General features: G+C 43.4%; 1 protein-coding gene across 1 annotated transcript in view; it reads left to right on the forward strand.

Annotated features, from left to right (window-relative positions):
- epha2b (eph receptor A2 b) overlaps positions 1 to 14,774 on the forward strand; it is a 29,438-nt gene extending 14,664 nt beyond the window's left edge. The window contains exons 4-17 of the mRNA XM_084069547.1: positions 2,421 to 2,576; positions 2,845 to 3,198; positions 3,960 to 4,093; positions 5,268 to 5,421; positions 5,545 to 5,644; positions 6,358 to 6,413; positions 6,522 to 6,647; positions 7,305 to 7,490; positions 7,724 to 7,785; positions 8,190 to 8,399; positions 9,047 to 9,196; positions 9,808 to 10,001; positions 10,426 to 10,581; positions 12,063 to 14,774. Coding sequence (XP_083925673.1) covers positions 2,421 to 2,576; positions 2,845 to 3,198; positions 3,960 to 4,093; positions 5,268 to 5,421; positions 5,545 to 5,644; positions 6,358 to 6,413; positions 6,522 to 6,647; positions 7,305 to 7,490; positions 7,724 to 7,785; positions 8,190 to 8,399; positions 9,047 to 9,196; positions 9,808 to 10,001; positions 10,426 to 10,581; positions 12,063 to 12,171 — 2,147 coding nt within the window. The 3' untranslated portion in view covers positions 12,172 to 14,774. The remainder of the gene's footprint in view (positions 1 to 2,420; positions 2,577 to 2,844; positions 3,199 to 3,959; positions 4,094 to 5,267; positions 5,422 to 5,544; positions 5,645 to 6,357; positions 6,414 to 6,521; positions 6,648 to 7,304; positions 7,491 to 7,723; positions 7,786 to 8,189; positions 8,400 to 9,046; positions 9,197 to 9,807; positions 10,002 to 10,425; positions 10,582 to 12,062) is intronic.
- The last annotated feature ends 737 nt before the right edge of the window (positions 14,775 to 15,511 follow it).

Below are 15,511 nucleotides of genomic sequence, written 5' to 3' on the forward strand. Positions count from 1 at the left end.
AATGAGTTGCTGTAGCTATTGGTCAAACAGCTGCCCATGAAGAAAGAGAGGAGGAGAGGTCGTCTTGAAAGGGCGAATGAGCAACATGTGAGGCCGTCGGATAAAAGGTCACACTCCGCTCTGGTGCGCTGTCATCAACTTCAGATAATCCTCACCTATCCCTTAACAACAGTCGGCTCCACTGAGATGCGGAGATGGTTGATGTGAAACTTGGAGTCAATTGAGTAAATCCCCTGGATATGCTGGCCGGGGAGCTGTTGGCTCTCCGAAATGCGTGTCGTCACTTGTGGCTTCTAAGTGAACTTCGCTCAAACCCGACCACAATGAAAGCCGGGTGCAGATCAATGGAATACTGCCCTGAGAATATGATCTAGCCCTCGTCCTTGGGTTTCTTCTTGTAACTTGCCTCTCATGGATGCCAACAGTGAAACTGCCTGCCTGTCTGTCACTTACTTGACACGTTTCACCTCTTCACTCAGGTCACTGCGGCTAAACTTCAAACTCTCTCTAGCCATCTGTCACCTCTCGCTCTTTCCCCTTTGAATGCTTTCTGTTTCTAAATTGACTTTCTGTAGGTCCTGGTCGTGGACCCCCATTTCAAACGATTCTGTACGGATATAAAATATGTGGTTTAAAATGTACTTGAAATTGTCAATTTAACAACTTTATATAGAACATCAAAAATACTTCCAAGTTTAAACTTATGTCTCAAACAGTTGGATACAAAATAAAATACCCCAGCCTGCCATAATCACATGTAGATTTTCAAGTTAATATAAACCACATGTGTCATTCATTGACTAAAGCGTTTAATTGTGGATTTGCTGGTTTAGTGGTGATATTGAAACATATTTTTTTTTGTTTTGTATTGAAAGTGAGTTAAGTATAGTTAAATTAAACTACTCCATTTGGCTGGGGACCCCCCGAAAGGACCCTCGGGGGCACCCAGACCCTACTTTGAAAACTGAAAACTTGAAAAAGCCGCTGTCATGGCTGTCGCAATTTTCACTTGGTTCTCGGTATCTCTTGCTCTCTTACACTCGGTTATGTAAATATAAATGCCTCATCATCGCACGCACGCACGCACGCTCGCTCGCACATACACGCACACAAACACACACCCTTGCAACATTGTATTCTTTGTTCTTTCAATCTAGTTGACTGTAATTAGAATAGTCAACATCATTCAAATGGACTTGGATGGAATGGAAAGCAAAGCCATTAATCTTATATGTGTGTGTGTGTGTGTGTGTGTGTGTGTGTGTGCGTGTGCGTGTGCGTGTGTTCTGAAATTGAGGAATGAGGGGTGGGATACAAGAACAGGTGACAGGGAGATTACATAATCCATCTTCTGATATCAAATTTACCCACCCATACGTCTGTGTGTTTGCGTGTGTGCGCACATGCTTGTGTTTGTGTGCGTGTGTGTGTGTGTGTGTGTGTGCGCGCTGGTGGGTGGGTAGGTGGGTGTGTCAGTGTGTGAGCGTGTGAGTGAGTGAGTGAGAGATCAAGTGCATTGTGCTTTGCATACATGTGGGTGTATTTTGTGCATACATATGCACGTGGCTATGTAGTCTGTACATGCTTGTGCGTGTGTGTGTGTGTACATGTGAAAGGGGATAGCTGTATGTGTGTGGACATGACTGTACCAGTTAAAGGGAGGTCGGTCTTCTCATTTTCTCTCTCCTTTTTGGCACGCTCGCCGAGAGATTTCACACCGTATTAAGTTCATATTTCAACACCGCCACGCACAGCTGGATGCTGTACCTGCTTCCCTTTATTCGGAGCTGGACGTGTGAAATTAGTTGTCATCTTATCTAAGCGATATGGTTTCAGCAGCCCAGCACGGGGGTCTTTGAGGCAGAAAATATTTTAAAAAGAGGCCACTGAAGTGAGACGGAGTGGACACAGGGACCATGGGCAAGCTCGCTCATTTCTCACGTTGCTAATTTCTGATGTTGTCTTTTGTGTCCCAGCATCGATGACTGACTTACTGTCCTGGAATGTGGAATGACTTGTTGTGTTTGTTGAGAGAGAGAGAGAGAGAGAGACAGAGACAGAGAGAGTAAGAGAGAGAGTGGGGGATGGTTTCAAAACTAGATTGAACACTGAACAGATCCTTAGATTGATGCACAGTAAATGTGTGTGTCAGTTTAACTCAGTGACCTGTACAGGTCAATTTGTTCACTGTATTAATCACTAGAGTCAACACTGCGTAGAGTCCTGCCCCTGTTTTCCCTCCCGCGTCTCAGCTCTGACCTTTGACCCTGACCCAAAATGGTAGCTTGCCTTGTCGCAGGCAAGGTGAAAAGTTCACGTTACACATTATTAAGATGGACACAAACACGCTCGAGCTGCGTGAGAACGGATCATGTGCCTCATTATAAATTCCATTGTTGTTCTCTTGATGTGTTGTACAGAATGCCAGCCTGGCTTCTTCAAGGCCTCGGCGTCCAGTGAGACGTGTGTGTCGTGTCCCGCCAACACCCAGCTACTGGGCTCCGGGGCGCTGCTCTGCCCCTGCATGGACGGCTTCTATCGCGCCCCTGACGACCCACCCACCGGGCACTGCTCAGGTGAGGGAACATTAACCACTTAAACCCTCTTGTGTTAGAGAACCGGACTTGAGTTACTACACAACTGTACTCTGACCGCTTTCTTCTGTCTACACCAGATCTCTTTGCCAAAAATAGCTGATCTACGCGTTGCGTCACGTTGTGAGCTTGTAGATGTAGATAGGCTATTTTTGGCAAATGTCCCCCCAGAATAGGCATGCTGGGGTTCAAGCGGTTGAAGCATAAATCAGGAATAAAACTCCCTCCCTCCCCTGTGTGCCTTCCACAGGCCCTCCCTCCGCCCCTCTGGACCTGACGGCCACCACTGGCTTGTCCGGCAAGCTCCTCCTCTCCTGGAGCCCACCCGAGGACACGGGGGGCCGCAGCGACATCACCTACAGCGTCGAGTGCCGCCGGTGCGAGGGCTCAGCGTGCCAGCCGTGCGGCGAGAAGATCCGCTATGAGCCGGGCAGCGCGGGCCTGACCGATACCAAGGTTTCGGTGGGCGAGCTGGATGCCCACCTCAACTACACCTTCACCGTGGAGGCTCACAGCGGGGTGTCGCAGTTTGCCAGCCAGGAAACGGCACGGGTGGACAGGCCACCGTCCACCAGTGCCCTGACGGCCACTTTGCAACACACAGGTGAGCAAGGCAGTGAAATCACACTGTTAAAATGTGATCACCCTAGGGTGATTTTGTAGTTTGTTTTCCTGTACAGGTTAAAAACATGGCAGGCAGACCTTACAGTACACTGTAATGTAAGCAACTCAGCTGCAGCTAAAACAGTTAATATGTGTGATAGATTTAGGTGTGCCAATGTGCTTGACAATGCTGTTGACTACTGTCAGTGCTTGCACATTGGCACACCTTAATCTAACACACCCATTATAAATTTTATTAGCTGCAGCTGCATTGCTTACATAATTTTCTACAGGGCATATAATAAGTGCAGTGCCACATAATAATTTGATATTTGACATTTACCCATATTACTTTATGATTTAAAAAAAAAATCAGTTTAAATGTCAACTACAAAGTGAATTTGAATCACTTATAACGGAAACGGATATTCTCTCAAGTTTTCAACATGACATATCTCAGAGGGAAAAAAATATGTTTACAGTTCTGCTAAATGTCTGTACTGTAATGTCTTTTTTGCAGTTACAGGGAATGTTAGAATAGGGAAAGAGAGAATAGAGAAGACATGAACACAGAGTCAAATAACAGGAAGGAACAGTCAAACCAAATATTCAAAGTCGGTATTGGAACAAGATGGTCTTGGTCGATTTCAGATTTTGCCACTGAAAGATACAGCTTTACTTCTCAGTTGGAGTTATTTGTTTTGTTTGTAAAGTATGCTTAAGAATGGACTTACATCATTGCCTCCCCTTTCCCTCCCTCAGACCCCCCCAAGGTGACCTCCATGCGTCTAGATGAGCGGACCCCCACAAGCCTGTCCCTGTCCTGGGCCGTGTCACCCCGTCCACGGACGACCCAGCCCCGGCCCACGCGCTACGAACTCACCTACCGCAAGAAGGTACCAAACTCCTAATGCTCTCCTGTTCACAGACATCCACAGTAACTTGAAATAATATTTCTCTTAAGCCCTATTTAAAAAATATCAAAGATAGCACCTCTACAAGTTACAAGCTAATGAGCTGTATTTTTCTTTCTTCTTCTTTAAAATGTGCAGAAATGTTTTACATTTTTACTTTCACAGATGGCTTGCCCAAAACAGGGGTGCCAGGTTGAAAGTGTTTAACAAGTTGCAGTTTTTCACTCAAGTGCATAAGCAAGCACACCCAGACAAAAACGCTTTGGAAAATTATCATATGAAGGGGGCCAAGTCCTTTCAGATGTGCCTGAATGTGGCTATTTTCCTAGAGATGTTTTACAGGACATGCATATCATAATGGTTTATATGCCTTTACTTACTGTTTAAACCCAAGCTTGTAATGTTTAACTTATAATTTCCATGCAATACATAGACAAAATCCTACTGGATTTCTTGTAAAAAACTTGCTGCATGAGAAAACAAGGGAGCATGTAGTGAAATTTGAGACATATGTGTATGAAGCTACAGGGGACCATAATAAACAAAACGTTTACAAAGGCACATTGATGAATACATTTATCACAGATAGATCTATCGTGTCAAAGATTACACCACAGTGCAAACAATTTAATAATAATATACTCAGCGCATAAGCAAACATAATAAACTTTGTGACAGTATATTATATACTGTAAACACCATCCTGTTTAATCACTTGATCCCTAGCGTCCCTATTCTGGGGGCAAACATAGGCAAAAATAGATTTCCAAGCTCACACGGATCAGATTTTGCTGACGCTATTTAGTATACGCACAGAGCATAAACAGGCGGGGCCCTAGTGTAGAGCCATGGGGAACTCCAGTCAACTAAGTATAGGGTTTAAGAGAATGAAATCCCTATAGGAAAAAATACAGAATATACACACACAAAGGATACATATGTACAAAGCTCCATAGTACCCTTGAAAGGGATATACAGAACTTATCAGAGCTTGAAATGTCACTTGAAATCATGTGACTAGAGCATCAGGTATGGACCATCATATACGTCAAGTGATAACAGGACGAGAAAAGGAAAATATAATCCAACGTATTATAAACGTCTTCATCCTTGCGAAGCTCTGTTTCTCACTGTTCCTCCATCGTCTGTTCCACAGGACGACAACCTGGACGTGACCACATACACGGTGCTGATCCTGGAGAAGAGCTCGGTGCAGATCAGTGAGCTGGCCCCGGGCACTGCGTACCTGTTCAAGGTAGCACTTCCCAGCGGCTCGAGCATGGAGGACGAGTTTGAGACCCTACCAGAAGGTATTGGGGGGGATGAGGAATTTAAACAGCTTTGACCCTGTTGCTAAAAGACCTGAAACCATGTCCTTCTGTGTGTTTTTGTACGTAAATGTTTATAACAACGAAATCCCTCATGTGTTCCAGCGCCTCTGGCTCAGAGCAACACCGCGGTCATCTTCGGGGCAGCGGTTGGCGGAGGGGCGATGCTGTTTATCGTGGTCGTGGTCCTGCTCATACGCAAGCGGTGAGCGGCGCTCCCCCTCACTCGGTCTTTCTCCTCTTAAACAGTTTGAACACTTCGCTCCTTCAGCAGCTTCCTTTCTCATTCTTCCCCTCTTCCTTTGTGGGGCCTCCAAATGGCCCCTGTATTCACTCTCTCTTCACCTCTTGCTTTTCTCTCTTCCTTTAGCCAACTCTCACTCTCTCTTTATCTGGATCTGTGTCCCAGCACTTGCTGGGGAAGAATTGGTGTTGAATGGGTCTTGTCATTGCTCAATGGGCATATTGGAGGGAGTGTTGGGGCCTTTGAAAGGAAATGGGACCAGAGTGGCACATTGTTGGTGATAAGAGGCGCTTGGCTCTTTCTGTACCAGACCGTAGCCACTTTGTAAAGGTGACCCTGACCTATACTGTAGCAGTGTGTAGCTAGCTGTCTGTCCACCTTGCTGCCTGCCTGCCTGCCTGCCTGTCTGTCTGTTTTTCTGTCTTTAAATCGGTTTGGCAAACAGAGTCTGCCGACAGCTTTTATCAAAGCACCGCGTCTATCTGAATGGGGGTGGCGCACCGATGTCTGGTTTCTTTGAAAGTACAAAGTCTCAAAGCTTCTTGAAAAATCATGACAATGGCTGCTATCTGCAATTAGGATTGAATCAAGGCAAATGAAGCAAAGGATGTTGGGACAGAAGTACCGCTGCTGAAATTAGATAATAATTTGCCGATGATTTATTTTTTGTTTAGGAAAAGAAACTCGCATACCAGACAAGGACCAGAGGACACCTACTTTTCCAGCTCAGGTATAGACAGAAGAAAAACACTCCCTCTTATAATCTTTTTTCTTTTCTATTTGTCCAGCTTATATTCACCTTCTTTCATTAAAATCTGTCTATACTTGTGTCTCCCAGAGCAATTGAAGCCTCTGAAGACCTATGTGGATCCACACACTTATGAGGACCCCAACATTGCTGTCCTTAAGTTTGCCAGTGAGATCCACCCCAGCCACATAACCAAACAGAAAGTCATTGGAGCTGGTGAGTGAGAACGCTGTTGAAACAATGTGCTTTGGGGCTTTACTCCAAGATGTTGAAAGATTTTTCCAATCCCTAAAGTCACTGTTTATATTGCGTCTTTTTCTTCATACATCTTAGCAGTTTGACTGACAGTGGTTACTTGAGCGAGATTAACATCTTTGCGGCTGAGTTCTCATTCGACATGTTTGAACATATTTCCGTGTGGCAACCCTTTTTTGGCTGCAATGTCCATATGTTTTGGCTGACACAAAACAGGCAAATCAATGCGCTTCATTAACAAACGAGAGAAACTGTTGCAGAATTTCCCTGAGAATGTCAGAACACCTGGCTTCTTGCTAAATTAGAAAGTTTATTGAAGTGACCACCTTTACCCTTTGAACCAACACCCCTAGATCTGCACAAGACCCCACCCCCCCTTCCCATGACCATTGCCCCCCTCCCCCACGTGACAGCTGATTCCCATGCCCCCACACCACAGGCCCTCCAGCAATCATGCAACACTGGCTCTCAACACCCAGCCAGCACACACCTCTGTGAGAGCGCCTGAGGCAAAACAGCCGATGAGACTTCCCTGTTTACTTTCTCTCTGTTACACTGAGCAGGAAACTGGAGGAGACCTATTAAAGAAATGCTGTGTTTTTTTCTTGTGTCCTGCAGGGGAGTTCGGCGAGGTGTACCGTGGAATTCTGAAGGCGCCGAGCAGGAAGGAAGCTGCCGTGGCCATCAAGACCCTGAAACCTGGCTACTCCGAGAAGCAGAGGCAGGACTTCCTCAGCGAGGCCTCCATCATGGGACAGTTCTCCCACCAGAATATCATTCGTCTGGAGGGGGTTGTCACCAAATGTAAGGACCCTCCACCCACCCAGACAAACCATGGGTGTGAAATTAACGCTGAGAGTGTAAAAAAAAAGTACCCGTCAGCATTTATTTTACACTCTCATAATAAAACTGACACTCAGGATCTTGCAGTGTACCTTCTACCTAGCTATTATCGTCTCTTGTTTCTGTTGTATAAATGTACGCGATGCCAGCAGAGATGAGCAGTGGGTAAACTTTTTTTTTTCTTGTGCTTTCAGTCAAACACGCCATGATTGTGACAGAATACATGGAGAATGGAGCACTGGATAAGTACCTCAGGGTAAGATTTGTTGTCATGAAAATTATGATATTTTCGCAGTGACTGCAAGCTGTACTTCTCGGACATACTACATACATCTACATATTTTACTACTTTAATCCTGGCTTCTCTGTTTTGGCCTTGTCATTATAGGTGAACATTTTCCAAAATGTCAATTCCATTTTGAAATGCTATTTTTGTGAAAAACTTTATACGTCACTCACGACAGTATCAAATAGGGCAGTGGTTACCAGCTGTATTGTCAATACATTTTTCCAGTGTTCCATACTTCATCCCAAGCTTAAATAATTCCATTTCCCGGCAGCCTGTGTTTCACGGAACACTCATTAAAGACATTGTGCAACGACCGTATGTAAACAAGGAATTTGCAAAAACATCTGTTTTGTGGTCTTTCATCCAATCAGGACCACGATGGTGAGATTTCTTCCTTCCAGCTGGTGGGCATGATGCGCGGCATTGCCGCAGGCATGAAGTACCTCTCGGACATGAGCTATGTTCACCGTGACCTGGCTGCCCGCAACATCCTGGTCAACAACAACTGTGAGTGCAAGGTCTCCGACTTCGGCCTGTCCCGTGTCCTGGAGGATGACCCCGAGGGGACATACACTACTAGTGTGAGTTGAGGTCATACTTCTTATGATGGAGGATATTCTTTTTTTCTTTTTCTGTTACAACTAATAGTTTTTTTGCTAGCATGCTGACTCTACGTATGTTTGCCTACACTGTTAAATCCTGACTGCAATCTAGAACTTATTTTAATGAATAAAACATGACGTTAACCAATCTGTATAGTAGAGTATGTTAATACATTATAACTAGCACATCTGCAGTGGTTGGAGGTAGTCTCTTATTGAGAAATGTAGAAAATGGTGTTGGGTTGGAAACCTAGTGGTTGACAAATAATACTGCCCGAAGCTCATAAGCTCAATATCTCCCCTGGCCAAGTGGGGACTGCCTCTTTGCCTCTTGAGTAGTAGAAATATAACACTCTTGTCTGAGAGTGGTAGAAATGTAACACTCTTGTTGTCTGAGTGTGTAAAGATTTAACTAAATGGACCCAGACCCATAAGCATCCCTTTGGTCACATTTGTACACTCTCAGATTTAAGTAAACACTGAGGATTTGACTGTGGAAGATCAAGTAAACAGGGATTTATTTTGTGGTAGACACTTGTTAAAGTTGAAATGTGAGAGTAAAGAAACTGCACAGAACATCAGAGTTTATCCAAATACTCATTGAGATTTATCCATACTTTCAACAGGGTGGTAAGATCCCTATCCGCTGGACTGCTCCAGAGGCCATCGCATACAGGAAGTTCACTTCAGCCAGCGACGTGTGGAGCTTTGGCATAGTCATGTGGGAGGTCATGGCCTTCGGAGAGAGGCCTTACTGGGACATGAGTAACCATGAGGTAAGCTTCAGCGCCAACAGTAACTTTGCTATCGTAAGCTAATGTTAGCCAACGTGTTAACAAACCACGAAACCAGCTACAAGAAACCTTTTGTGACCTTTGCTAATGTTTACATTTACAAGTTTAATATCCTGTACATTCTGGGAATTCAATATAATATTCAGTGTAACATTATATGCAGTTTATCTAAATACTCTCACAATATTCACTGCTACAGTCAGTTCCAATATATTCTCACATTCTGCCTTTATTCTGTAAATACTCCTCCATGCCTGCCCACCGGGGTGCTCAGACAGGCCCTTATGTAAATATTCCTCACTATAATCAGATTTCTTATTCTTTATAAATATTTTACTGTATCAGATTTATTATTTCTGATTTTGCGATAGTTGGGTCAACCAAGAGAGCAACCTACCAAGTTGAAGCTCTTGTACTGTATGTGTGACAGTACTTAGCCAAGAAAACCTGATTCCAATAATGCTATTCTGAAAATGAAAACGCCCTTTGAAAGGCATTTTGCACTTTTAAACACAATGCTCACATTAATATTGAGCAAACCGATGCATTAGTAGAACTAATCTCAGAGTCTGCCTCATGTCCTGTGATTGCAGGTGATGAAGGCCATCAACGAGGCTTTCAGGCTGCCAGCGCCCATGGACTGTCCCTCAGCTGTCTACCAGCTGATGCTGCAGTGCTGGCTCCAGGACCGCTCCAAGAGGCCTCGCTTCCCTGACATTGTCAGCCTGCTAGACAAGCTGCTGCGCAGTCCTGACTCCCTGAAGGCCATCGCAGACTTTGACCCCCGGTAAGATTTGTTTACACGCCAGAGTTTAATTACACCGCAAGGAGGACACAACTGACAGGCTCGATGCGTACGGTAGAGTCGAGTGCGGGCCTAGCTAATGAGAAAAATCTGCCGCGCTGTCTGTAGCTCTGGTTGGGTTTCTGGTGAAGAATTATGTGGTATCGATGCGTTGTCTAAATGTTGTGTGAATGCATGCACAATATTTGTCTTTGTGTGTGAACGTGTATACGCGTTAATGCGTATTGTGAGAAGCAGCAGAGGACAAAGGTTGTCATGTTCATATCTTAATCGGCTCTCTCACCCTAACTGCACCAACTGGTTTTTATCACTGGGTTTCCTGCGCAGTAATTACAGCCCTCTCGCCGGCTTTGTTGTGGGAAAGCCTGTTGATGATTATCGCTCTGATCTGCTTGCTCTCCTCCAGCGTATCCATCCGTTTGCCCAGCACCAGCGGTTCGGATGGCTCCCCCTTCAGGTCGGTCTCGGAGTGGCTGGAGTCCATCAAAATGAACCAGTACAGCGAAAACTTCACCTGTGCTGGGGTCGTCACCATGGACCAGGTTCTGCAGATGAAGAACGAGTAAGTGGCATTGCATTCAGTGTTGCGCAACGTTACATAATTGGATCGTTTATTTGCTCGCTGTCTTACTGGCAGAGACGGGAAAGAAATGGTCTACTGTTGCCAAACTGCCGTTATCCTATAGCACCAGCGTATTGCATGAGAACGTTGTGACTTCTCTGAAACCTGTGTCTAGAGTACGTATTGTTTTTGTTTTTCCAAAATGTCACTCTTTAACAGCCAGCTGAATAGTTTACGCACAATATAAACTTCGGCCTCAGCTACAACTTGAGAGACGGGTGAGACGGAAAAAATAATGGGAGGGAAAGAGAGAGAGAGAGCGGCCTCATTTGTGGTAACGTGGCGGTGGCGGCTTGTGGTCTCTCCATTCCCTATTCTTCCTCCCTCCCTTTCTCCATTCTTTCTCTCATCCCTCCCTTCCCTTCACCCACACACTAGCAGCCCTGGGCAGCACTTTTGCTATTGCCATAAACCACTAGTTTTGCCTGTTTGGGGCAATGGCCTTTGTGGCTGCATGCTCCGACATTAAAGGAGTGGAGAGAATAGCCCGTGGAGCGAGAGGAACCGGAGGAGATCAAGCAACCGAAATAGATGAACGAGACTTTAAGCCCCAAAGTCTGCCCTTTTCCCATTTCTTTCCACTTAGGAAAGACTGAAGAGGTGTACCCGAATTGGTCAGCATTCTGCCCAGCTTATCACCGCGCAGTTTGAAACAATTATCATGCCGATTAGATCTCCTCGGATCTGTGGGAGCACCAAGGGGGTCATTTACTTACATGGTCGGAAATTTGGGCAGGAATTGGTTAGTGAAGCACATAATATGAAGTTGTTTTTGGACAGTTACAAGGTCCAAGAGTTTTTCCTAGCCACAAAAAAAAAAGAATGTCCCCCTATGAGGATTTTACGTAACAAGGTTGGTGTTGGTAGCGATTGGCAGAGATAGGCATACTCTTAAAGCAATCCCCCTTTGAAGTGTTTGTCATATTCTGTGGTGAGATTTCACAGCCGTTTCCATCTCATCTGGTTGCACTCTTGGAAAACCAGCAGCTATTTACGACCCACCCTTCTGTTCACCAGACAAGTGATTCAGGGCAGACAGGGAGAATCCTCGTTAAGTAATTATGGCTCTAATTAAGGCTTTGACTATGGGCTGACTATGGCACGTTGGAGGCATTTTAAAGGTTTGCATCGCATAGGTGAAACCGCCATTACCACCCTTTGATGGTAAAGAGAAATGAAAAACCCAGGGAGATTACTAACTTGAATACACTCTCAACTAAGCCAAGTGACTCAGTGATGGACTCACACATGAATGGAGGTTGGGTATTATGCCGGTAATTCGTCACAATGGTTCAGTTGGTGATCACTTCAAGGAATGAGAGAGAGGAAGGAAGGATGTGCTTGAAAAAATGTGTTGGAACGAGGCCAATGTATGAACCCATCTGCGGCTCCTCTTACACTGTCTCATCTCTCTTTCACAGGGATATCAAGAACATTGGCGTTAGGCTGCCCGGCCATTTGAAAAGGATCGCCTACAGTATCTTGGGGTTGAAAGACCAGACCAGCACGCTGAGTGTGTTCGCAGTGTGATCCCGAAACAAAAACAAAGGGAATTCGAATCGGGCACTGAAGTAAGCAGCCCCTAAAAGACTGAACGTTGAACTCTTAGCTGAGCTGGAGTCGAGCTGCAGGGACGGCATTGGATTGGCTCAAGCAAACAAAACTCTCCAACCCCAGGGGCCAGCCGAAACAGACTGACTTACTGTACATTTTTGTTCCTTCGAGTTTTGTTACGATTGTTTTTTGTTTTGTTTTAGTTTTTTCCATTATTCAAATTGGAATGGAGCGAATATACAGCAATAGATGTATCAAGTAGTAGACAGTGTATATTTTTTGATATATATTTTTTATTATTCATGCCTTCTGTACAGATACAATTCATGCTCAAGCATCTATTTAGATGTTTTACTTTATTTTTTTTTCCTTTTGCATTCCTACTTCGTGGAAAAACAAGAATGGAGCCAGATGTTAAAGTGGCTTGAGCTTTGGTCCTTGCAAGATTACACCCTTGAGGTTGTAGCATCCAGAATGCAAGAAATGATAAGGAAAGCACAGTAAGTCAGATTGTACAGGAGGGGTGGGCTGTCGCCTCGCCTAGGACTGAGGCTGGTGCTGATGTTGTGATGTCATCTCCTTTTGAATGGCACTTTGACCGGAGTGGACTGAGATGAGCTTGAGCTGGCCTGTGGTTAACCACTTTAACCCTTGCGTCCCAATTTTGGGCATGTCATAATAGGCGGGGGAAAACTTTTTTGTGAAAAATTTCACAGGTTTTATTTGAAACAGCAGATCTACAAGCTTATGCGACGAATTGTGAGCTTGAAAATTGCTATTTTTTAAATAATATAGAAACTTTTCATGGTGAAGTGGTTAAAGGCAGACATCATGGTGTAATAACCTTGTTGGCTACTGCATTGCCTGCTACTAGCTGTGTTCAGATATTAAGCTATTGTCATATAATTGATGTTATATGAAAAAAATGAAATGAACTAAAATAGCAAGCGAAGACATGCAGTATATGAGGTACTCTTCACGTACAGTTTCTGCACACAACCCTTGTTTTTTAATTTGGGTAATTTCCCAAAGCGTTGGGATCAAGAACGCCACTTATAATGTAGCACTTGGACCAAGAGTCATTTGGTCTGGAGTCGTGTCAGATGGAGAGCACAATGGGGACTTCAATTTTTTTCCATAGGAGGAAGCAGAGATGAATGAGGTGGCATTTTTTTTAAAAAGTGTTCCAGAGATTCAGACATGGATTTCGTTTTGAACACATCTACAGGCCAGTTGTGACAAGTCAGTAATGAAGTGTGAGAGTGAATTTGGACTAAAAGGGCATCATGACATTCATGATGAAACTATTATGGTTACAATGATTTCATACCCAGTTATATTTTAGTATGGTTTGCTATTTCAATGTTTAATTCTTTTCCCCCCTTACTAGCAGAGCATAGATGAATATTCTATTCTTTAAATTGGTCTACATTGTACCGGTATCTGCTTTCACAGTTAAGATTGGTGTAAACCTCTGTTTTCTTCCATGCATTACTTTTTAACTACATGCATTACTTTTTAAGCACCCATTTCAGGGGTGGCAGTGGGGAGTTCTGTTTCTGCACTGTAAAATCAGGGGCACTAACTTAAAGTTAAATCACCCTTACGGGTCCATTTGTACACTTTCAGAGTTAAATTACAGTAGCACTCTCGATTTCACTGTTTTATCGAAACAGGTCTCTGGTATAGTGGGCAGTTTTACAGTAGACATAGATTCCCCAGTGCTCTTAATTGATGACTGCAAATCGTCACTGTCCGGTGGAAACCTTGTATGTCTAAAACTTTTCAGGAAATGATTTAGTCACAAGCTCTTTTTAATAATAATAATAATAATAATAATAATAATTGTAATACTTATAAACCCACAGACACACTCAACCACTTTCATTTTCATTAAAAAAAATGAAAATAGCAAATATTGCAGATCTGCAAGCTCAGAGGTTAGGTTAGAGGTTATTGATCTACCAGGAGATCCACCAATGAGCTTGTAGATATATATATATATAGATATATTTTTGCTACTTTTGTGTGACACTGTAGTATGAATTAGGGCATTCATTTATAAAAATATATATATGGAGATACAAGGTTTCTGCCTGACAGCAACGAAATAATTTTGTTACTGTTGTATACCTTCCTTTACTTGAATTTGTGCTGTAATTTGCTTTTGTTCATATCAGTGATTTATTTTTATTGAGTAGTTAGACCCAACTCTGGAAAAGGGATTTGTTTGTGTGTGTTATTACTCTGGGTTATTGGCTGCAATTGCTGTTTACCGTATACCTTTTGTATGATTTGACTATTTACCACAATACCAAACTTCTTTTTTTGTGAAACCTCCCATCACTATGCTTAATTAATCCCAATCATGTCAAAATCCTACTGTTTGCTGTCTTTCTGATAATGTTTGGCTGTTCCTTCGTCAAAAAGCCAATTCCTTCCCTTTGGTCTATTGTTTTATACTGTATTTAATAGTCTATTTATTTTTTACTTTTATTTATTTGTCAAGATACACACTGAGCTTGGAATTCATGATTGAAGGTTCTCTCAGTCATCAATAAAAAAATCCTCCAACATTACCCTTTTGTCCAACAATTAAGATTTCCCACAGTACGTTTGATCACAGTAGTGGAGCAATAAAGCCTGAAAATTGACTTTGGTCTGGCTTGGTTTATGATTGACACACCAGGACAGAGGAATGTGTTGTTATTTTGGCTGGAAGTGGTCTTTTTTAAACACATGACGGGATGTTTAGACTCAAACCTGGATTTCCTTTTATTGCCATTGTTTATTAGGTTTATTCCTATTTTCCATCCTACTTGGAGCAACAAACAAACAAACTGGAGGGGAGCTTGGTTACCTGCAGTGAAGTGAGTTTAAAGCAGTTTAGTAGCTGGGCGTGTGTATGCTTGTGCGCACACACATATGTTAGTATTAATGTACTTGTGAGGACAAGATTTTAGGATGACAAAATTATGAAAGCCATTTTTTATCCATTATTTATATTTAACCCTAACCCTAAAGCCAAAAATAGGCAATCTACAAGGTCTCAACGCGTCACACTGTGACGTGTTGTGAGCTTTTAGATCACCTATTTTCGGTGCATGACACCTGCACGCAACTACTTGTAAATTGTGCATAACTCCAACCCCTAAACCTAAACTCCAAATGCCTAAATCTAACCCGAACATGAATCGTTTCCTAATTGTAAACCGAACTCTAAATATTTGTTTTACCATAAAACAACCATTTCTATTGCGAGGACAAGGAAAATGGTCCGTCTATTTCGCATATACTGCAATACTTGCTGGGACAT

This window comes from Gymnoscopelus microlampas, assembly GCF_963454915.1.
Source record: "Gymnoscopelus microlampas genome assembly, chromosome: 10".
Taxonomy (NCBI): domain Eukaryota; kingdom Metazoa; phylum Chordata; class Actinopteri; order Myctophiformes; family Myctophidae; genus Gymnoscopelus; species Gymnoscopelus microlampas.